This window comes from Phocoena sinus, chromosome 8 (assembly GCF_008692025.1).
Source record: "Phocoena sinus isolate mPhoSin1 chromosome 8, mPhoSin1.pri, whole genome shotgun sequence".
NCBI lineage: Eukaryota > Metazoa > Chordata > Mammalia > Artiodactyla > Phocoenidae > Phocoena > Phocoena sinus.
The window spans coordinates 8,726,407-8,749,476 of NC_045770.1; the positions used below are offsets into that span (position 1 = coordinate 8,726,407).

Below are 23,070 nucleotides of genomic sequence, written 5' to 3' on the forward strand. Positions count from 1 at the left end.
TCATCCCCACCGCATCCTGTTCGGTGCAAGGATGCTGTGTGGAGAGCAGCCTCATCCCTCCCACGGGGCCTGGAGGGAGCCCGGCAGCCCTGGCTGAGTGGTCCTTGGCCCTGGTGGGGCTCTGAGGCTCTGAGGCTCTGGGGGCAGAACTGCTCCCTGATAGAGTAGCTCCACGTGTGGAAAACCAGAGATCCAGGACAGGGGAACATAAACATCCTTTTCAACCGCAAGAGTGACCTCTCCTCATCTGTCCATCCTCGGGCAGGGGCAGAGGCAGGGGAGAGGAGGGCCACAAGGTGGGCAGCCCAGCAGACCCAGGCACAGGGCGTCAATCCCCCGAGGCTCCCGGCAGCCCTCCTTGGAAGAGAACAGCATTTACTGCCAGGCTACAGGCAGCGGGGGTAGCTCATCAGGCCCTCTTCCTTGGGCTGGCGGGGAGGCTTAAGGGGCTCCTGGAGGCGCTCAAAAGGCAGACCGTTTCCAGCACCCTCCAGTCCCGCCCACCTATGAGCCAAGCAGCCTGGAGGGGGGCTTCTCCTATACCTGAGGCTGGAGAAGTTAGGGAGGATTGCAGAACAGAGCTTTGAGTTCCTAACCCCGACTCAGCGCCAAGGGAGGAAAAGTGGCTGGAATTAGGGACTGGGTGGGGGCGGGGGTGCATCTGCAAGGTTTAGCTTCCCATTAAAGAAAAAAACTTTCCCTCCTGCCCTAGGAAAGGTTCAGCAGAAATCCTGCCTATTCCTGGAGACGTACGTGTCACGTGACAGGTTTCCTCCTCAGAGACCCCTCCGTTCCTCACCTCTTCTTCCCCGGGTACTCACCCACATTGAAGATGTAGAGGGGCAGCCAGTAGAGGAAGGTGTAACTGACCAGCTTGGCAAACAGCAGACACAAGGAGAACTCGACCACACCCTGGGGAGCGTAACAGAGGGCGCGATGGAAACAGGGGCAAGACGCCCTTGGTCCGTCAGCGGAGCCCCAACCCAGCACTTTCCACCGCCCACTGCACAAAGCAGCCTCGAGGACCTCTCCAGCCTCAGTAACAGCAGTGTGCCTGTGGCCCGGATATGCTGTGTCAGGACGAGTCTCCCGTGTTCCCCTCCCCAAGTGGGCCGCCCTCCCTAAGCACTGCATGTAAAGAAATTCTGGAAACCACAGGTCACCCTGAGCATCCCCATCTCCTGAGACCCAGCAAAAAAATCTAGAGAGCCTCTCTCCTCCTTCCAGTCCACAAAAGACTCACCGGGATCCAGAGCGCCCCAAAAAAGCTGATGGCAGCGGGCTGAGCACTTGGCTCCTTGGACAAGGTGACGGCAGACTCCAGGCCGTTCTCTCTGTTAGAGTGGGGTCCATTGCCAGGGTCCTCAGCGTTGTCCACGTTCTCTTCCAGCTCACCCTGAGCAGAGAAGAGCCCTTGCTGTGGGCACGTCCAAGTACCACCTCCCACCAGCTGGAGGGACAGCCCATGTGAGAGGTAGGGGCTCCCATGCTGGAAGAGGTATGTGTCCCCTTCCTGGACTGGACTAACATCCTGCCAGGCCCGTCAGGCTGTCGGGGAGCCCCCCGAGGGCGTGACTTTGGCCCTCACCCAAGGGCCTGTGAAGTAACTGTGGCCCCTCCTCCAACTCCCCAGGCCTCCCTGGGACCAGCCTCCGGGTGGAGTGGAGGGCAGGGATAGGACTCACATGGTGCTGAGGTGGTGAGCAGTCCACGTCCTCTGGGTCTGAAAGAAAAATCTTCTAAGAAGCTTCCCAGCAGGCCAGGCCCTCACCTTGCATGGCGTGTGGTCCCCACCCCTCCTCAAAGGGGGTGAGTTGACTTTCCAGCACAAGGGAGCATGGAACCGGGGCTCCGGAGACCACCTTCGAGGTCTGGGTCTCCTAACAATAAGTTGTGTCACTACTGCCTCGTGGACTTTCGTTCTCTTGCTACAAGTGACCATGGCCCTGACTCCCTGACCTGTCTGTCAGGGAGCTGGGAAGAGGCAGCAAAGGTGGAGAGGTCCCCCCAACCTTTCCCTCCTCAGTCTCACGTCTCACGGAAACGCTCAACAGCCCAGGGAAGCAGGCGTTGTTATACTTCTGTCACACATGAGAAAACTGAGGCTCAGAGAGGCTGTCTGTCCCAAGTCACACATCTGTGGCTCTGACCCCACGATCCCACGCTACCCACTGCCTTCTCCCAGGGCCTGACCGGGAGGCTCGGCTCCGGCCCTGTGAGGAGGGAGGGCTCCACTCACATTCAATTAAGAAGAAGAAGGTGACGAGGCCCATGACGGCGGTGATGATGCCGGGCACCACAAAGGACAGGCCCCACTGCTCATCCACCCAGACGCCGGCGATCAGGGAGCCCAGGATGTTGCCCATGGATGTGTGGGAATTCCAGATGCCCATGATGAGCCCCCGCCTGGAGGGGAGGGAGGGAGGGAGGGAGAGAAGAACGGGAAAAGTGAGAAGAGAAGCACAGGGCTCCTGGCGACCGCCCGACCAAGTGCAAAAAGCTGGCTGCCTGCAGCCTCTGAGCTGAAGACCCCTTCAGGGAGGAGCGGGAGGGTTTGCTGGTGTCAAGGGAGTGACAGCAAGGCCGGGGGACCCGCTCCCCAACCGCTCCCTGAGCAAGCACTCTCTGACTGCTTGCTGCCCCAGGGCCCAGAGCCCCAGCCCTTTCTTCTCTTGCCCTAAGGCCGTGACTCTGAAGTCCTCAACCAGGGGTGACTCTGCCCCCAGGGGACACGGGCACCGTCTGGAGAGTTCCAACCGTCCCAGCTGTGGGTGCGCTAGTGGCATCTAGGGGTAGAGGCTGCTGAACACCCTACACTGTGTAGGACGGTCCCACAACAAAGAATTATCCAGCCCCATATGTCAATAGTGCCAGGGTTGAGAAACCCTGCCCTGAAGAAACTTTTGCACAAAGCCAGTTCAAGGAAAAAGAAAAAAAAAAAAAAATATATATATATATACATATATATATATATAAATATATACAAACACATATATATGTGTGTGTGTGTATACAAACACAGTTTTATAGGCTTCGTTTTTGTCTTCACGCAAAATGGAAATTCATCTATTAAGAGGAAAAAAGCATAACTGAGGTTGCAGGTTTTAAGGATCAAAACCTTAGCAATGAGAAAATCAGTACTGCTTTTAGTCACTAAAACATGTGTATCTCGGCCTGTGAAAGTCAGCAAGATGGAGGCAAGTTTCTAATCTTTGACCCTGAAATCACATCAGGGGCCACGAGGGACCCACCAACCCAGCCCCCCAGGCGCCGCCCACCCTCCTGTCCCATCACACTCACTTCCCCTTCCCGAACCAGTTGCCCACACAGGTCACCACGGAGGGCCAGCCCGTGGTCTGGACGAGCCCGTTGCAGATCTGCAGGGAGGGAGGAGAGAGGCGGGACAGGCCTGGGCTGAGCGGTGCAGCCTCTGGGATGGGGGCCCCTCCGCAGCACACACTACGCACCCCCTTCCTTCACCTGCGTGCACGCACACCCTAACCCACCAGCTGATTTCTCCTGTGGCCCCAGATCCCCACGGCAGAGACCAGGCCTCACAGGCACCTCCATGGACCTCAGGGTAACGCTCAGCGCAAACTCACAGAGCCCATGAGGGTGACCACAGGCAATGGGCAATGGGACCCCGCATCGTGATAAAGGAGCACAGGACTGGATGCGCCGGGACCAGGGGCGGCTGGGAAGGACCTGCAGCCTCTACTATCTTTCTGTGCCGGGAACAGAGGCCTGAGTGCAAGGCCAAGGCTCGTACCTGGATAAGAACAAAGTACCAGAGCGCGTGGATGTTCCAGAAATACCCCAGGCCAAAGAGCGAGGTGAAAAGGCCGCTGAGCAGCATTCCGGCTGTAAGGTAGTAACGGAGGGGGAGCCGCTCCCCAAAAATGCCACTGCAGAAGAGAGAGTTGGATCTATGGTAGTCTATGCTACCTGCGCCCTTCGGCTCTCTACCTCCTATCTCTCCGCCCCCCCAACCCAAAGCCACTGAAACGACTCTGCTAAGGTGACCACCAGTGACCTCTGTGTTGCCACACGCCAGGGACACCCTCGGTCCTCCACTCACTGGGCTCCTCTGTTTTATTTGACGCTGCTGACCAAGCACCTTGAAGTGCGCTCTCCGTGGCCTCTGTGAGGTCACCGTGGCCCACCTGCCTCCCCCCTTGGCTGACCAGCGCTTCTCATGCATGTTCTCTTGCATCACTTTTATGGTTTTAACTACCAGCTACATATACGTTACACAGCCCAGCTGCATATCTACAGCCCTGAACTCTCCCCCAGAGCTTCACGATCATATCCAGATGCCTTCCAGACATCCTGACTGGGATGCTCCCCAAAACAACTGCCACTCAACAACTCCAAAATCAGAACGCCTCTGCCTCTGCCCCCCACCCTGCCCCGTGTCCTGTGCCCCTCATCTGAGTGGATGTCGCCACCACGTTTGGCCACTCAAGCCAGAAACCACGGGGCTACCTGTTTCCTGCCTCTCCGCCCCACCCTTCACAAGCAACCTCCAAGACCTGTACCTTTTACTTACATCTCTCCAGTGCGTCGTTACTTTATCATCTCTATTACTATTGTTCTCACTCAGGCGTTGCTCAAAGCTCAGCTGAGCTATTATCAGATCTGTTCCTTAGTGTGACCTGGTACTCAGTCCTACTCTCCCTCAAACCTACCTTCCGTCACCCTCACAGCGATCTGACATGTTAATCTGAACACGCCACCCTTCAGAGGTTCTCCTGTGCCCACGGCCTGGTACACAATGACCTCATTCTTCAGCCCCATCTCCTGCATTTTACACTCTGGTAAACCTGTTACTTGTGCCCCCAGACCATGCTGTTTCACACTCGCCTTACTCTGCCCATGCCATTCCCTCCACCTAGCCATTTCTGCATTGCCAAGCCCAATTCTTCTTCATTCGTTCAAGTGTCATCTCCTCCAAGAAGCCTTTCCCAACCCCTCTTCTCTAATCCCAGCTCACACTAAGTGACCCCCTCGGAGCCCCCAGAGCGCCCCGTATGAAGCCACCTGTCTGGGAGCCACCACACTGCTTTATAACTAGCTGCTGTTATCGGTCACTCCACTAGACTGTGAGCTCTCTGGAGGTGGTACCCTGCCTCAGTCATCTTTGATTCCTGGGAACAAACATCATGCTTGCTACGTAAAAGCCGTGCTGGGGTCTTCCTAGCATCCAGGGCTATCCTTGAAGGACCCCGGTCTAGGACAAACCATTTCCCAGCCACACCACTGACACTGCCATCTGAGTGCATAAACTCAAAAGGACATGCAGAAAAGCCTTTCCAGGGAAAAGAGCTACTGAAAGTGGGAGCTGGCCCAGTGAAGGAGCAGGTTCGGTAACCGTGGGAGCGCGCTGGCTACGGGCTGACATGATGTGTGCAAGTCTTGTCGTCTCATTTCCGTGTGGGGGGGCCCGAGCTTTTTCCCTTTGACCCTGCTGCCCCCAGGTCGGCCAAGGGGAGACAGCAGCTCTGAACGGTTCTGCTGCGGGCAGTCACAGGCTCCGCCTCTCTCTTACCTGATAAACATGCCAATGGCATAGGCCACGAGGAAGGCGTTGTCCACTGCCCCCAGGAGTTCCTTGTAGTTGCTCTGGTCTGAAAGCCGATGGGAGAGGCAGAAAGCTGGCTGGCTGCTTGGACGCCCCTGCAGGAAGCCCTTTCCGGCCCCGGCTGACCCTCTCCTGGGTAGGGGGAGTGGGCTGTGGGAAAGAACAGCTTGCCCCGCTCTTACCAAATGGGGCCCAGTTGCACCACGTGGTGTCGTTGAGCCTGTGGGTGTCGCCGATGGGCTGGATCATCTCTGAGCAGTTGTGGTGCAGACGGCTCTGGAGGAGCCACGGGTGCACAGGTCAGGGGGCATCCTGCGGCCCCGAAAGGAGCAAGCAGCCTCCAACACACCAGCCCCGCTGCCCCCCTCGACCGGACCCCACGCTCCCTCCTCCGGCAAGAACTGGCTCCAGGGGCAAGTGGCCACAGCAGAGCCTCGGTGAAGGGCAACGGGGGTCTACGCGCAGGGTAGACATGGGGCCCAGGGTGTCTGCTCTCTGGCTCCACCCGCAGCCCCCGACACCACCGTCTTGGTGAATAAACCCAGGAAACTCTCCTGGGAAAAGAGAACTGCTGAAAGTGGGACTCTGCCAGGGGGAAGGAGCGGGCTCAGTGACCAAGGTAAGGGAACAAGGATGGTTATATGCCGAGTTCCAGACCGTTCTACGGAAGTGTATTTCTGCTGGGGCCCAGCATCTCCTGCTTTCTTCCTTACGCCCAGGCCAGCCTCACCTTGACAACACTGATGGGCTTCCTGGACATGTGATAACAGGTGTAGATGAGGAAAGTGATCAGCAGGATGAAGCCTCGGTACCTGCAGGGAGAGGTGGGCAGCTGGGCTGGCAGGGCGCTCGGACCTCTGCCTCTACTGTGTCCAGGAAGCATGCACCTGTGCCCATTCTAGCAGCCTCAGAGCCGCAGCACCACCAACTCTTCTACATCAGGCTCCCCTCCAGACACAAGTTCCTTGGGGCAGAGGCCAAGGGGAGGGTAGGAACAGACGCCAGAGGCCAGAGTGCTCGGGGGGCCCCATGTCCCTGCTCCTGCTACCGAGGCCTCCCGACAGAGCTAGCCCAGCATCAGCGCCCTAGACGACACCAAAGTACCCCCTCCTGCTCTTACCACTGCCCATCACCTCTGCTTCTCTCTGGCCTCACTAAGATCGGGGTGCCTCTGTGTGTGTGAGAGATGGGGGCAGGGAGATAGAACTGTATTTAAAATACTGGACATGCTGGAAGCCGGCAGGAGGCTGATGTGGGAGAAGGGTCTGTCTTTAAAGTGAGGTCGGGACTTTCCTGGTGGCGCAATGGTTAAGAATCCGCCTGCCAACGCAGGGGATACGGGTTCGAGCCCTGGTCCGGGAAGATCTCACATGCCGCAGAGCAACTAAGCCCGTGTGCCACAACTACTGAGCCTGCGCTCTAGAGCCCGTGAGCCACAACTACTGAAGCCTGCGTGCCTAGAGCCCGTGCTCCGCAACAAGAGAAGCCACAGCAATGAGAAGCTCGCACGCTACAACAAAGAGCAGCCCCCCGCTCGCCACAACTAGAGAAAGCCCGCGCGCAGCAAAGAAGACCCAATGCAGCCAAAAATAAAAACATGGCAGAAACAGCACCTGCTGCAGCCCAAAACCTAGCTGGAAATGTGGCAACAGAAGGAAAGCTGGTGACAGAACCCAGGTCCTCTGCCCTAGTCCGTTCCACTGGACACAGGGGTCATCCTTTCCATCTGTGGCTCACACATCACATGGGCCCTCTCACACAGTGCTTCTCATCCCATGCGCTGGTCTGGGGCGGAAAGAACAGTTCAGCCAGGCACCACCGAAGTTTCCACTGAGTGCTCCCCCTTCCCCTTCTGCCGAGGCTCTGAGGAAGGGCTTCCATGTCCTCCTGAGTCACAGCATCAGCTGAGACGAGTCAGCAGCCGGGAGCCAGGAAGTACATGGAAAATAGACCTCAGCATGGACTCTAGCCCAGGAGAAAGACCAGAGCCTTGGTTTCTTAAAGAGCCCATGGAGAAGGTGGGGACGAAGGGGAAGGGGGCCTGAAACCCTTTCTATCCCTGGGATCCACGAACCAAAGGACCAGGACACTGGAGGCTCAGCCTGCCCTCTCCAGGGATCTGCCTCCAAACCCCAAATCACTTCCTCCCAAGCATGTCGCGAAGGCTCCTGCTTGTGAGATGAAGGGGTGTTTCAGCAGACCAGAGGCTGAATTCAGGCTGGGCTACCAGGGCCCTTCACCCCTGGACTCGTTCTCTGTCTCATTCCCTCCACTGCCTCACAGTTTATCTTCTGAAGAGACTGAAGGTACATGTGCCCCCGCCGTCACCTGGCTTAACATTTCTCGGTGGCTCTCCATTCCACTAAGAACGAAGCTCTCTCTAGCTGAATCTTATGCTCTCTCTACTGCCCAGCCTCTCTGGCTCCCCATTGCCGAGGGTGCATGGCTGGGGGGGAGTCACCAGGGGTTCTCCAGGGAATCTGGGGTTACTCCAAGGGACTGTCACAGTGACCCTGTGACATACACAAGCTTGGTGGCAGCAATGTTTTCCACTTGGCAAATGGCTCATGACTCCTACCTCAGGAACTTCCAGAATCTGGTGGCAGGGTTGGGGGTGTCTCTGAGAGAACTGGAGAGGCTGCCCAGTGAGGCTTCTTCAAAGTGCACAAGATGGAAGAAAATCACAGCCCTACAGATAACACTCACCAGTGTCCTGCCCGGGGAGCTGCTGAGTCTGGAAAAAAGCTGAAAGCTTTGAGGGATGACTCTAATTTACTGTGTAACCAAATGAAAGTTCCTAAGCCTTTTTTGCTTCCGGTTTCCTCATCAGATGCCCACGGAGGACAGTGCCAACCACATCTAGCTCAAAGACCAGGGAACACAATGTAACTCTCACCCTAGTCCCTACGTGTCTGTTGGGCCACCTTTATGACCCCCCGGGATCAGCTGAGTCTATCTCGGCTGCCACCTGGATACAGCCATTGACCCTGGTGACAGATCAGATCTCCTCTGGGCCTGAAGGATCCCCAGGCCCCACTGAGCACCCCCCCAGCACTGACTGTCCTTCCTTGACAGGCCAGGCAGGGAGGCCCAGGCTGCAACTCAGCCATGCCGAGCCCACGCAGGAGATGCTCAGACACGATGAGGGATCAAATGGCACAGCCCTGCTGGCAGCCACCTTTCTCCTCCCTCGCTCCTCCCACCACGACACTGCTTCAGCCCCAAGTGCCAACACCTGCCCACCTCAGGTCACCTGCCCTGGTTTTCTCCAGCCTGTGGTCCCCAGTGTTCTTCCTTATCTGCCTTCTGGAGTCCTGCCCCTCCCAACCTTGCATGGCAGAAGCTAAGAAAGGACAGCAGGCACACCCAGGCCCATTTCTGACATCTCGATTCTCTCTGACAGAAACAGGACTGCCTTCCCATCCACATCCTGCCATATGCCAGGCACTGTGCTAGGGACCCAGAGAAGCTGTTAAGAGAGACCTCTGCCCTCCAGGAGCTCGCAGGTCAGCAGGGAGACAAACAGAATTGGTGCGACAGTGCCATAAAAGAAGGCAGCCCTGCATGACACGGAAGCAGGGACACGGAGACCAGCTGGGATGGGAGCAGTGTCAGGAAAGGATTCAGGAGGTGAGGCTTCAGCTGAATCTTCACAAACAAGCAGGAGGTGGCCAGGTCCACCAGGGCTGGGGCGGGAAGCGGCGCCAGGGAGAGGGAAGTACGTGTGCAAAAGTGCGGAGGCGTGAACAGCAATAATACCTGTCTGGGGAACTCTATGTAGCCAGAGGTCTGGAAGGTGGGACTGGGCCAAGCATGGAAGGTGAAGGAGTGGGGAAGGAGGGAGGGGACAGGTCATGGAGGGCCTAGGGTGAGTTTCGACTGTCTCTTGGGGTGATGAGGAGTCACTGAAGAGGGGTGGGATTTTCTAGGTCAGAGGGTTCCGGACACCTCCCAGGCTAAGCCAGATGAAGACCCAGGGCTCTGCCCTGCTGATTAGTTTGGGAAGCTCCAGACAAGCTTCCTCGCAGAAGGTAGGGCTGGTTCCCTCTGCCTCATCCACACTGCCAGCCACCCTCTAGGGAGACCCTCGGTGGTGCATTTCAGGGAGCTGGTTTCTGTAAGAGAAAAGAGCAAGGACTTAGGAATCAGGCGAAACCTGATTTCACTCCTTACACCTGTTAGTGGTCTGCAAAGTAGTGTTTATCACCTTTCTCATAGGGCTATTGACAGGTTGATGAGATGATGCATAGGACAGCTCTTACATGTTCCTCACACCCAGTGGACACTTAAAAATGACAGCTACTACGATTTCAGATTTTGAGGAAGGAAAGCTGGAGGGGGCGGAGGCAGCCCGTGCTGCTCTGTTACGGGAGGTGAGCAGGGTGTGGGTTAGCACCAAACTCCTCTGAGTGGTGGTGGTTCCAGGCCCTGGATTTGCCTGTAAGGTAGGGATTTGGAGGCCAGCATGGCCACGCCTCCCACATGCCTGGTATACAGAGGTGGGCTAGAGGGACACGAAGATGCCCCGAAGCTACCAGTGCGCATGCGGGAGCCTGCAACGGGGAGACAGCAGAGGCTGGTCCACTGGGCCCACCCATGTTCTCCCTTGGGAGTAGACAGGGAGACTTAGCAGAGATCCACAGTCATGCTGATCTGCCAGATTCCAGCCCTGTCCAGAAGCTCGGCCTGACCTTTCTCTCAGCTCTAATCCCATCCCTCAGTAGGAAACCTGACACCCAAGATAGCAGGAGAGTCACAGGGAGGGAGGTGGTGGGGCAGAAGGACCTCAGACTGCTGTGCGATGCTAGGATGGGCACTGGCCCCCTCTGGGACTCCCTGCCTGGACCACAGCACAATGGCGGCATGAGCCCAGAGGGGCACAGCTAGCTGGGCAGAGCATACTTGGGGCCTCCCCTTAGTCAAGTCCTCTTTCCATTCCACTCTGGCAGCTCTTCTGAGAAAAAGGCCAAGGTGCCATAGTTCAAAGGGGACTGAGGACATGGGCCCGGGGAAGGGCTGGGCTGACACACAGGCTGTCGAACTCACAGTAGCTCACAGGGAAGATAGCTGACGCGCTCCTGCTGCCTGGAGAACCCGCAAGTTTCACTTCTGCTTTCACAAGCCCTTCTTGCAGAAACAAGAGGCCCCAGAAAGGGAGCAGGGGGGAAAATACACAGTCGAGCTTTGCCTAGCTTGCCCCAGGGCAGCTGCGAGGGGGAGGGGTGGCAGCCCAGGTGTTGGCCAGGCTGGGCAAGCAGGCCAGAGACCCAGGAACATGCGTGGCGAGGCCCACAGACTGTTCCAGGCAGGGTGCCCACCCCGTGACCCTCTAAGTGTGTTGGCAAGAGATGGCACTTTTAGAGTCTCACCTCCCCCTACACGGCACTGGTTACTGAGTAACTAAGTCAGATAGAGAGGTGGACTAGCTATCTCTTAACTATTAGCTGACAGTCCAACTTATTCTTTCAAATGAGCATGCTAATAGCTTTATGGACCTCATTAAGACTCTGCACTAGAAACGCTTCTGAGGTAGGGGCAAAGAACAAGTCTGCCAAAGCAGCAACAGATAACGAACAAAACCCCCAAAGGACCTGCTACCACCACCATCACAACAGAAAACAAGAGAGCCCAGCAGAAGGGTGCTGACCTCAGGAGACAGTGGAAAGAGGTGTCTTCTCTCCAGCGTCTGCCCAGTCATCCCCGGCCCCTGCATCCCCCTCCCTGCTTTGCAACAACATTGCCCACGGTGCTGACGGCTCCTATCCCCATGGCAGGCCAACAGGGAATTAAACTCCCTCACTGACCAATCCCTACCACTTCCTGCCTCAGCCCAGCCCTTAAGCCAAGTCTGGGGCAGCTAGTAGATGTCGGGCTACTCAGGTTGGGACAGACTGGACTGGCTGTAGCTGCAGGTGACCTTGACACTTGCCCGGAGGAAAGTGCCACTTGGTGGCCTGTCCTTGGATGTGCCTGTCCCGGGACTCAGCAGATCTGAAAAGGAGAGAGGGCTGGGGACAGTAAGAACCAGGCCGATGGTGACAATGCCATCACCCCGCCCCCTGCCAAGCCCTCCACTGCCACTGGGACACACCCTGGTAGGGAAAGGCCAGCCTGGAACAGACAGCACAGGGCAGAGCCCTGAGCCAGGCCTTCCACTGACAAGATGGGACAGGACAGGCCAGGTCTGGGAGGGCCTCTGAGAACAGAGGAACAAAGCCCTCTTGGGGCTGAGAGCCAGCCCAAGGACTCCTCCACCTACTGCCCCTCCTCCAGATGGAACCTGGGCATTTGCTCAGGGGCATCAGGTTGACAGGGCTCGGTCCCAAGATCCTTCCCAGAGAAGGGAGCCATTGGCCAGTAGCACAAGGAGCCCGGGACTTTCTAGAAGGAATGAGTAGATAAGATAATGGTCTTCTTTAGGAGAGTGGAAAATATAAGCTAGATTGCTTTGCCTTGAGAAGGAATCTAGGCAGGGGAAGCCTGAGTGCTCAGACAGAATGAAAAGACGTGGCTTTTAGCTACAGCATGTGGTTTCGTTTAGGTACCTGGAAAAACTCTGGAGGAGTGTGAGAGCTGGTAGGGTTTGGAAGAAGTGGTCAGCGGGCAGTTGGTGGTCTCTCTTCTGAAGAGCGGCTACGCAAAGAGCACAGGTGGGAATGCGTTGATGGTGGCGGGGCCCTCCTCCCCAGGGAGCTAAGATGAGGACCCTCCTCTCGGGATTCCCTGGAGGCTTGGCCCATGGCCCACCCTCACCTACTCCTTCTCCCCAGCATGAAGGACCCAGGGGAGGAGGCACGAGCCAGTGGGCAAAACGAGAGCAGTGATACCGCCCACCCCACACACCAGTTTGGGGACAATCAGATGGGGGCGTTGTGGGCTGCAGTGACTCCAACCCTGGTGTCTGACTCCAGTTCTGGCGTTGCTTCGGGACCACTCAGCTCTGACCTCAGCACTCAGGTGGCACAGCTTGACGGGAAGAAGTAAGGTCTTGGCCATCCATACAGACCACCCCCAAAGCCTGGCTGCCTTCTAGACCAGTGCGTGGTCCCTGAGGCCGACCGCCCCACCCAAAGCCAGGGAGGTGCGCATCAGTCTGCTGTGTAAGGAGGGAAAGAGGAAACAGCGGAGAGGAAGAGGAAGCAGAAGGCGGCTGGGGAGAAGACAGCAGTCATGTGCGGGTGGAGGAGGGAGCCACGCAGGTCACATGCTCTTTGGGGGTCCGCCTGAAGAGCCCGAGGAAGGGAAGGGGGTGGGGACAGAGACGGTGGGCTCAGCCTTCCAGATCCTCCACCAGGCTCTCTCCTTCCTTCTCGGAGCTGCCTCTTGCCATCACCACTCTTTTTTTTTTTTTTTTTTTGTGGTACGCGGGCCTCTCACTGTTGTGGCCTGTCCCGTTGTGGAGCATAGGCTCCGGACGCGCAGGCTCAGTGGCCACGGCTCACGGGCCCAGCCGCTCCACGGCATGTGGGATCTTCCCGGACCGGGACACGAACCCGTGTCCCCTGCATCGGCAGGCGGACTCCCAACCACTGCGCCACCAGGGAAGCCCACACCACTCTTTTTAAGGAGCCCTTTCTGATGCTCTTACCGGGCATCCCTGGGCAGTTACCAGGAAGAGAAGGAAGACAAGAGAAAGCTACTTTGCAGCATCTGGGTCCCTGGTCTGAGGCCATGGCAGAATAGGGAAAAGGCCGTTAAACCAAAAGAGGCTGCGTCTTAGCTTCTGGTTCTGTTGCTGTGACCCTGGGCGAGCTGTCTCACCTCTCAGCCTCAGCTTGAGCTTCTTGTAAATGGGATAGTAAACTCCTGTCACATGAGGCTGCCCTAAAGACGAACTGAGATAACATTTCGCCTCTCAGCCTCACTTTGATCTTCCTTTGACTAAGGTAGTAAAGTCCTGTCACATGAGATGTCCATAAGGGTTGATGAAATGAGATGCGATGCATCTGGCAGCAGAACCTCAGCAAACTCCGGCGGGCAGAGCCACTGGTCCCCGCTGCAGCCTCCAGCCCGCCTCGGCCTTGGCGGGCTTGGGGGAGGGCAGCGAGCTGGGAGCTCACGGCCCCTGCTTTCCTGCCTGCCCAGTGCCCCACACATTCCTGCTCATCCAGCAGGAATGTCACCTGGTCCTCCTCCCACAGGCTCCTCTCCTCGAGCCCTGAACTGCTCCCTCCCCACAGGCCCCAGGAAGCGGGCCCAGCCCCAGAATCAGCAGCCATACTCATCTCTCTGGCAAGATGCCCACGTTGCCATCTGTCCCCAGACGTGCCCACGCGGACGCTGGCACAGAAGGCGGGGCACCGGCCAGGCCCAGGGCCTGGGAGGACTCAGAGGGGCTGTGGCTCCTGCGAGGACACTGCCTGACCCCGGGGGCCCTGACGGGAGAAGGAGGGGCAGTGCCATCCTCCTGGGCAGAAACTCCTCAGTCTCTGCCTTCTGCTTGCACACCTCGTGCCACCTGCCTCTCAGCCTCCTGTCCAGAACCGCGCCTTCAAGCCCCAGGCTCCCACCAGCTGGGGCTGCACGTGACCAGTGCTGACAACACAGGCTACGTCCTCACTGCCGTGCCTTCGCCAGCTCCACGGCTCCACTCAGAATACCTCCAGGTCCACCAAGACAAATGCTACCTGTTCCTCCTAATGTAGATGAAACCCTCCCGCCACAGAAACTCACAAGCACCGTGCAATTACCAAGTACTAAGTGCACACCAGGCACTGGGCTAAGTGCTTTACATATCTTCTCCCTTAATTTCACTAAAACCCTGGGATAGAGGTATATTGCTATTTCCATTTGAAAGACAAGGACCTGGAGACTTAGAGATTTAGTGATTTGTCTCAAGTCCAAAGGCTATGTTTTCTTTTCCCCTCCCACACTCTAATCGGGAGGAAAGACCGTGCTTGGGAGTCTAACTAACCTGGATTCAAATTCACCTCAGTTACTTACTAGCTATGCGGCGCTTGACCAGGTCCATAACTGCTCTGTGCCTCATTATCCCCATATAATGGGGAATTAGGTGGGGAAACAAATAAAGACCTTGCAGTGAACCACAAACACAATGCCTGGTACAGAGCAGTAGGAAATGCGAGTAGAAAAATAGTCAATAATTAATGTTTAGTCAGTGCTTAATATGAGCCTGGCACTGATCTAAGTATTTTACCTGCTGCATCTCGAGACAATCTTTAATCCTCACAGCGACCTGACGAGGTAGGTGTTACAAGTATCCTCACGGTACAAACAAGGAATCCAAAGCTCAGGGCCAGCCCACCCTCTGGTGTCCTGCTCCAGGACCGTCTGCTTTCTTCACTTCTGCTTAAAAGCCCTCCTCGGGTACAGGTGGAAGCAGCAAATGTGATAATGAGGGTACATTCCCTCTCTCCAGCTTGATCCTTAATTCCGAGAAAGTAGGACCGTGTCTTAATCATCTTTGTAGGCCTCACAGTGTAACACGATAGCGTGCCTACAGTAGAAGCTACACTGACGTTCGGTGTCTGTTAGGAGTCCAAACCTCCATGCATCAGGAAAGAAGTAAAGGAACACTTATCGTGCGCCCTCCATCAGCCACAGGAGGTCAAGGATGTTCACGGATCAATTTGCCTTCAAGAACCCACCTGACTTTCACCCACGAGGGAACTGAGTCCCAGAGAAGTTAACTACACAAGGCACACAGTGGTGAGAGGATTTCAATCCGGATCTGTCTTAAACCCGGGAGATGTGGGAGAACACAGTGGTTGGAGTCACACTTTAACAAGTGTGTAAGTGACGTGTGTGCCTGTGGAGTTGTGCCTCCTGAGCTCTTCTAAAATGCTGGAGTGGGACAGGCTGTTCACAGTGATCCACTCTCCCTGCCCCTCATTTTCTCTGAAATATAAGTTACTTTGGTTAAAGGGTATAATTAATGTATACGAATAAGACTCTACTAGGAACAATAGTGGCAGAGAGATACAACTTTGAACATATACGGTAATGAGATATATTTTTGTTTATTATGGGAAAAAAAGAGTCGTAGAATATTTCACTTATATAAGTATCTCAGAAATTGTTTGCTGTGTGAGAAATTTCTAAAGGTTTCTCAATGCCCTCTTGGTCTATGGTCTGTTTCTATGCATCAGCACCCTGGTGGTGCTTTGCCTGGTGGTAACAGTAGAATGTTACCAGTCATGATTTCAGCTATGATTTTAAATGTTACCTGGGCTGCAACCTTACTTCTTTAATTTGAATCTAGCATCTTCCAGGTCAGTGGTTTTCAACTGGGGATGTACATCAGACTTTCCTATGGAGTTTTATTAAAACGTAGATGTTTAGGACTTACTCCAGACTTACTAAATCTCTTCAGTCAACATTCTTGGTATCTCCTTGTACATTATGTAAATTATGTATTGGGGTTTTTATATATCTCAAGATTTTTTCCTCTATAAAAATTATGCTCATCATTTTTATGAATCAGATATAATGTTCACTGTCTTCTTTGAAATTAGCCTTAGTGTGTTTTTAGACATTGTCTAATTTTTTTTTTGGATTGGCTTTATTTTGTTTTACATACCTCAGGAATAATCAGACTTCCTTGTTAGCTGCATTTTTCTTGTCATGAATTCTCATCATATCATTCACTTTTGAAAATTATCATTAATAAGTTAATCCATACCTCTTTAGGTCTCTGTCCCTTACAGATAGTTTTTGTTCTACTCTGATGCTCCCTAAAGGATGTGCAGTCAGCTATAGGCCAAAGGTTTTACCTTCAGCAAACAAGAACTGTCTCAGAAAAGCACAGGACCAGGTACATACGGACTCCTGATGACATCACTCAGATATCTTTAAGAACATACCAGTGGACTGAGTCAGGATTTCCAAAACTCTTCAGCAAAGAAGCTGACTGGTTTATGTGGTTGCGAACCCCAGATTCAGCAGAACAAGAATTAATCACTTAGGACTGAAAGAACTGATAAGGAATGACTGTCACGTTTGGAATATTACTGATGTTGTTATAGTGTTCAATCTTCTGAATATATAAGAAAGCCCTTTCTCTTTCTTCTTAAGCTGTCTGTAACCCATAACAATTTAGGAGACCCTGTTTTTGTAAACTGAAACATTTGTAAATACCTTATTCTCCCTGCCTGACCCCTCGGAATTCAGAAACTTTTTTCGAGTCTTCTTGCTTTTTATAAAATATGGTTATTTGCAAAAGTTCAATAGGAATTTTTTTTTTTTTTTTAACCAGAACATATTAGAAAACTTGTTTTTACAACCAAGGCCTTGCCTGGAATGTCGTACTTGACAATGATGCTCATTTAATCAGATATTGCTGCCACTTTAAAGGAATTAAGGTTGACAGTCAATACAAAACCCGCCTAAGAAAACTGGCTTACTGTGTTCCCTTACACACAAATCAGGAAGGTCACTCCCTGGCAGGCCCAGGAAACTTAGGATATTTGGGGGACCTCAAGAAGAGAGGAATTTGCCTAAATTTATAGGTACAGCAGGTAAAACCTAGTGGAGACAGTTTCTTGGCTTGGCTTCCTAATCTCAGAACAGTAAATAATAGAAGGATTTTAAAAGTCCAATCCAAGATCCCTTATGAAAACTTCCAGCAAAGTGAACTTAACAAGGCCTATACAGTAAATTATGTATATAGATTATCAGATCAAATCTAATGAGACCAACCCTATTTTGTGATCAAGAATAATCTTTCTTTGAGACTATTTTTGATCCCAGCAGGGCAGACTGTAGGGAAAAAAATGTGTGTTTCTCTGGAGAACTGTGCATTGCCCAGAGGACACCCCTCCAAGTTATCTGATTCTTGTCTTTCACTGAGCTTGAATCCCATGAAGTGGTAAGTAACTGGTAAGTCATATAAAATATGTCCATGAACTGACAGAGTTTCAATAGTCTTCCCTCCCAATCAGTTTTGCCTCAATATGCCTAACTTACAAATGGGGACGTTCTTTGTATTCTCTTTTCAAAACTGTGGTAAAATATATGTAACATAAAATTTAACGTTTAACCACTTTAAAGTATGCAGTTCAGTGACATCAAGTACCTTCGTATTGGGGTGCCACCATCATTACCATCCACCTCCAGAACCTTTTCATCTTCTCAAGCTGCACCTCTGTACCCATTAAACAATAACCCCCCATTCTCCCCTCCCTGGGTTTTTCTTTTGTGTCAATTATAACATCTTCTGGCACCCTCATTATGAGTGAAATAAAATCTTTTCAACACATGTTCATTTTTATATCCTTACGAGAGTCATGATCTTTTTTTCTGAAAAATATCTTTTAAGAGTCCTAAACTCAAAAAGGACCAAATAAATAATCTAAATGAGTGAGGAAGGCTGGGAGTGTGAGGACTGTCCCCAGTGAGTGAGGAAGCCTGGGAGTGTGAGACTGTCCCCAACTGACCATCCTGATTTGCCCAGGACTGAGGGGGCTCGGGATGCAGGATTTTCTGTTTTAAAACGGGAACAAGCTGGCCATATTAAGAGCTTGCACTCCATCTAAAAGGGGCTCCTACCCCTAATGATATAATTGGGGAATTTAAGCCTGAGACTGTTACATCAGAGAAGCGAGGAATCTGGCTATCTACGTTGTTTTATAATTTGTAAACGATGGCAACTAACACAATATTAAACAAAACCAAAATTCTGTGCAGACCAAGCAAACTGCTCCAGTGTGGCCTCTGATGAAGAATGAGCTGAAAGCCCTCCACCCCACCACACCCCCAACCCCCCCCTCCCCCCCCCCGATCCGCGGCCTCCTCAGGACTCCTTGGTCAGGAGGAAAACTCCTGTGGAAGCCGCTGGCCCGCCGCTGGGGTGACTACCCTGCTGAGGTGCAGCTGCTGCTCTGATCTGAGACGCATGCCCTCCCGGGAGGGTGTCTCTCTGGGCCCAGAAACCCTCAAGGCAAGCTCCCAGGACCACTGGGTTCTGGCCTTCGTGTTATCCAAGGGCCAAAAGAGACCAAAAGGACCACTCGACAACTCCAATGGCCACTTTTTCAGCAACTCCGCCACGCCCTGACCTCGGTTCCCTAGCCTGCAAGCCCGGCTCCCCCGGGTGCTCAGCCATAAAGGAGGCGCTCTGAAGGTCTCCCTGGGGGCGGGTGGGGGTGTGTGCGTGTCTGGAGGTGCGGATGCAAACGGGCACCGGCTGAGACTCTCCTGGGCAGCCTCCCAGGGAGGGGTCCTGCGGAGGCGGAGCGAGCTAGGGCGTGCGTGCCACCCACCTCCCCGCCGACCGGCCAGATCCTGTCAGAACCCGCCGCCGCGCCGCCCCCCCCCCCGCCCCCCCCCCCGCCCCCCCCCCCCCCACCAGCACGCTGGGACTCCCGGCCGCCCGAGTTGGATCCGCCAAACCCGAGGGAGAGGGAGGCCGTCCTGGCCCGGCGCCCCCCACCCCGCAGGCCCTCTCACCAGCTGTCCCTGGAGAAGGCGCGGAGGAACCAGACGCCCGGCGCCAAGGAAGACCGCATCTTGCCCGGCGATACCCGAAGCGAAGCCGAAGCAGAGGAGGATGCAGAGCTGGGCACGCGCCCCGAGCTGGCAGTCCCCAGAGTTTAAATGCCCCGCCGGCCGGCCCGCCCCGACGCCGCAAACCGTGGCCTTCAGCCCCCGCCCCCTTGCGCCTGACCGCCCTCGGGCCCGGCCGAGCGCAAAGCTCACGCCCACTGCCCATCCTACGGCCGGCCTCGAGCACGGACTTTTCTCGTGCTCTGCCTCCGGGCTAGGGACCCGCGGCCCTCCGAGCCTCTGGGGCCTCTCCTTTGGTCTGCGCTTGTCGGCTCACTTCCCTCCGGGGAACCGAAAGCTGCGATCCTAGATTCAGTCAGCTCTGCGTGACCTTCCGTCTGCCCTCAGCTGCTCCTGCAGTGCCTTCCTATCCTGATTAGCTGTGGCGCAGACACAGATCGGGAAACTGAGGCAGGCTGGAGGGCCAGCGTCCCACAGGACGCTGATTTGAGTGCCAGCGCCCCCTGGGAGCGTAGGTGTCCCAACAGGGACTTTCTGTCCCACTCAGATTCCAGATCACGCGGTGAGCCAGACAAGACCCTACCGCACCTCGTCCACGGAGAGACTGATACCCCCCACCCTGCCTCTACTCCCCACGGTGACTGTGCAGCGGCCACTCCTGCTCTCCCTTCTGAAGGCCCGCAGCCATGCAACAGTGAAGGGCCCCTCTGAGGCAGAGTTCCGTGCTCTTAAAAGTGCTCTGCAGACCTCTAGCCTGAAGATTTCCAGGGTATGTTTCCACCTATAAAAAGCAGTGATTGTGAGATCTTTGTCTATGAACCCAAGGGTGAACTAACTATAGAGGGAAGCATTGGCCTGGAGAATAAAATGGTTAATAGAACATGAACTAGGAACTTGTCTGGGCAAATAGATTTCAGCCCTAAGCCCACCCTGCCCCTCACTCCTAGGAGTGCCCAGACCCAAAGTGCAAGGTCAGAGAAGGGCAGTAACAGCTACACCAAACAGGTTCAGACCCAGGAGAGTGGGCTTGGCCGCTACCAGCCCCGGAATCAGGCAAAAAGAGGTAAACAGTTGTAAAACCCTCTGGTAACGCCAGGCAGTCAGGGGCAGGGGTCTCGTGGCAGAAATGAAGACAGTAACAAACAGAAGAGGGCAGGAGGTAGATAACTACAAAGGAAAGGGGACAGGGGTTAGAAGGAAGAAGCTGTGCTGGGTTGTTTAAGGTACGGAGCTGAAACACTGAGGAAGAGCACAGCTACCAGCAGCTAACTCAGCCCTTAATTATACCACACAGGGTGCCCAGATGTACATTCATTTCGTTCTTACAGGTCAGGGAGGTGGGCATTATCCATCTGAGAAGACTGACTACCCATGCTGGTTTGCCTGGGACAATCCCAGCAGACACCCGCTGTCCCAGAACGTATGATGGACAGCTCTGGGGTCAGTAACACCCAAAAGACATTAGGCCTGAAAGAAGGCAGATTAAGGGTGGAAAATAAAATGGGATAATGAGCTGATATCACCAGGAAGAGAGCTGCCTGTGTCCAAAGGACTAGAGGGAAGAAGAAAGTTGAATACAGAGGAGCCAGGGAAGCGGCTGAGGTCACTTGAAGCTACACGGGAGGAGTACGTGGATATCAGCAAGGGCTCCAGGGGTGCTATCCAGACTTCAGCAGTGGGGAATGTCTATCTTTCCATTCCAGACAGAGAGAAGCCAACGCATAAGACGCATTAGCGCTCATTTTACATGCCCCTCTGGAGAAGGTGTGTTTGTGCCCCTCAGGGGACCATGCTTGTCTGTGGCTGGAACCCTCAGAGAGGCATAAAGAATACGCCCTCGTGGTGGTATGGCTCTTATTCATGCTGTAACAGTGAGTGGCTGGGAGCAGGGCCAGTCCTGAGACAGTCTTTGCCTTGTCCTAGTGGCTTCCTGTGAATTCAGGGGCCAGGATGGCAGCAGGGACAGTCCTACCAATGTTCCTCACTTGCTCCTGTGTGTGACCTGACAGTATCCTCGCTTCCTGCTGCCTGGGGGAGTGACAAAGAAGGATACTTCTTTCACTCAGCTACACAAGCTCTCTGCCCTCGACTCACCTTCCTGTTATCTGGCCCCCTTCACATGCTACCTCCTCGTACCTGGCAGGGTGTGGACAGTAGTATCTGAAGGCAATAAGGAGGGAAGGGATGAGCGATTGAACCACACACTAAAGAAAGAGAGCCTTAGTTCTTATTGTGGGTAGCCCTATAATTGGCCAAAAATGCTTACTATGCCTTAGTATCAGACACCTGAAAACAGGCGCCGGCAGATAATGACCTTTTTGCCCATCAAATACCAGTTCCTATTGCTAGCAAGTTTCATTGACCATCCATGGGACTTTTTTGGGTAGTCAGTTATCCGTTTAGGTCCTTCTAGATATAGCAACGAGTGTCCTCCCTGGTTTTTTCAAAGGGACCCAGGGACCTGAATTCTTGAGAAAGTCTGTGAGAACAAGTGCCACGAGGACAAGCCATTAGGCAGCAGAACCCTCGCGTTTCCCTGCACACACACGATCATCATTCTTTGAACACATCTCCGTTCTCCCACTTCTGTCTCACTGAACAGAGAATAGCACAATTTTTTGTGATAGAGTCAAAACCCAGACCCTTGATTAGTGGGGTAGGAGTTGAGATATTAGGAGAAATTGGGATTACTCAACCTTTTAAAGGTTCAATTTCATATTAGGCCTGTTGATTGAGATGCCAAGTGTAGTGAAAAGAACATGGGTTTTGAGGCAGAGCCAGCTCTGGCTCTCCTACTTCTCCGAACCTCAGTTCTCTCATCTGTAAAATGTGGATAATAACATTTATCTTGCAAGGTGGCTGTAAGAGTTTAAAATTATGCATATAAAAAGTGTCTGGCCATACTAAATAGGTTTGATAAGTGGAGCAATTAATATATTGCATGAGCAAACATACAGCTTGAGGATTAGATATTGACTACAACTGATAGAAACAGATGGCCGTTAAAAATGAGAACAAAATATAGGCGCCAAAGGATCGAGTCCTTAAAAAGTATCAATGGGTGTAACAGAATAGATTTGACCTGCAAAGTCTTTAATATCCTGTGTGTGTGTGTGTATATGTGTGTGTATGTGGGTATCTGTGTGTGTGTGTGTGTGTGTGTGTATGTGGGTATCTGTGTGTGTGTGGGTATCTGTGAGTGTATGTGGGTATGTGTGTGTGTGTGTGTATGTGGGTATCTGTGTGTGTGTGTGTATCTGTGTGTGTGTGGGTGGGTATCTGTGTGTGTGTGTGTGTGGGTATCTGTGTGTGTGTATGTGGGTATCTGTGTGTGTGTGAATGTATATGTGGGTATCTGTGTGTGTGTGTGAATGTATATGTATGTGGGTATCTGTGTGTGTGTGTGTATCTGTGTGTATGTGGGTATCTGTGTGTGTGTGTGTGTATGTGGGTATCTGTGTGTGTGTGTGGGTATCTGTGTGTGTATGTGGGTATGTGTGTGTGTGTGTGTGTATGTGGGTATCTGTGTGTGTGTGTGTATCTGTGTGTGTGTGGGTGGGTATCTGTGTGTGGGGGTATCTGTGTGTGTGTGTGGGGGGTATCTGTGTGTGGGTATCTGTGTGTGTGTGAATGTATATGTGGGTATCTGTGTGTGTGTGTGTGTGTGAATGTATACGTATGTGGGTATCTGTGTGTGTGTATCTGTGTGTGTGTGTATGTGGGTATCTGTGTGTGTGTGGGGGGGTATCTGTGTGTGTATGTGGGTATGTGTGTATGTGTGTGTGTGTGTGTGAGGGTATCTGTGTGTGTGTGTGTGTATAACTTCACTCACTGAGTTACTGTAAACATTATGATAATACATGTGGAATAATTTGGGCTTGACAAAGATGGATGTATGGGTTAAGTAAAGTGTCATAAAAATGAAGGAAGCTATTATTATCTCAAATATATCAGATGCTGAACTCTTGCTAAGAAGAATTGCTTTTAAACTTCTTCCAGCCAACATAATCAAAAGATAAATAAGC

General features: G+C 53.4%; 1 protein-coding gene across 6 annotated transcripts in view; it reads right to left on the reverse strand.

The window, feature by feature from the left end:
• SLC37A2 (solute carrier family 37 member 2) overlaps nucleotides 1-19,145 on the reverse strand; it is a 24,925-nt gene extending 5,780 nt beyond the window's left edge. For 3 of the 6 annotated variants that reach the window (XR_004351040.1, XM_032639565.1, XM_032639567.1), the window contains exons 1-9: nucleotides 6,312-6,986; nucleotides 5,764-5,857; nucleotides 5,549-5,627; nucleotides 3,770-3,905; nucleotides 3,301-3,377; nucleotides 2,240-2,406; nucleotides 1,686-1,723; nucleotides 1,244-1,396; nucleotides 822-912 (exon numbers count right to left, since the gene is read on the reverse strand). Coding sequence is in view for 5 of the 6 variants with exons in the window: in XM_032639565.1 (XP_032495456.1) it covers nucleotides 822-912; nucleotides 1,244-1,396; nucleotides 1,686-1,723; nucleotides 2,240-2,406; nucleotides 3,301-3,377; nucleotides 3,770-3,905; nucleotides 5,549-5,627; nucleotides 5,764-5,857; nucleotides 6,312-6,464 (988 nt within the window). In the remaining variant the exon portion in view is untranslated. Of the gene's footprint in view, nucleotides 1-821; nucleotides 913-1,243; nucleotides 1,397-1,685; nucleotides 1,724-2,239; nucleotides 2,407-3,300; nucleotides 3,378-3,769; nucleotides 3,906-5,548; nucleotides 5,628-5,763; nucleotides 5,858-6,311; nucleotides 12,116-14,738; nucleotides 18,721-18,988 lie in introns of those variants that run through there. The other 3 variants (XM_032639568.1, XM_032639570.1, XM_032639569.1) reach the window with 3 other exon arrangements.
• Between the last annotated feature and the right edge of the window lie 3,925 nt (nucleotides 19,146-23,070).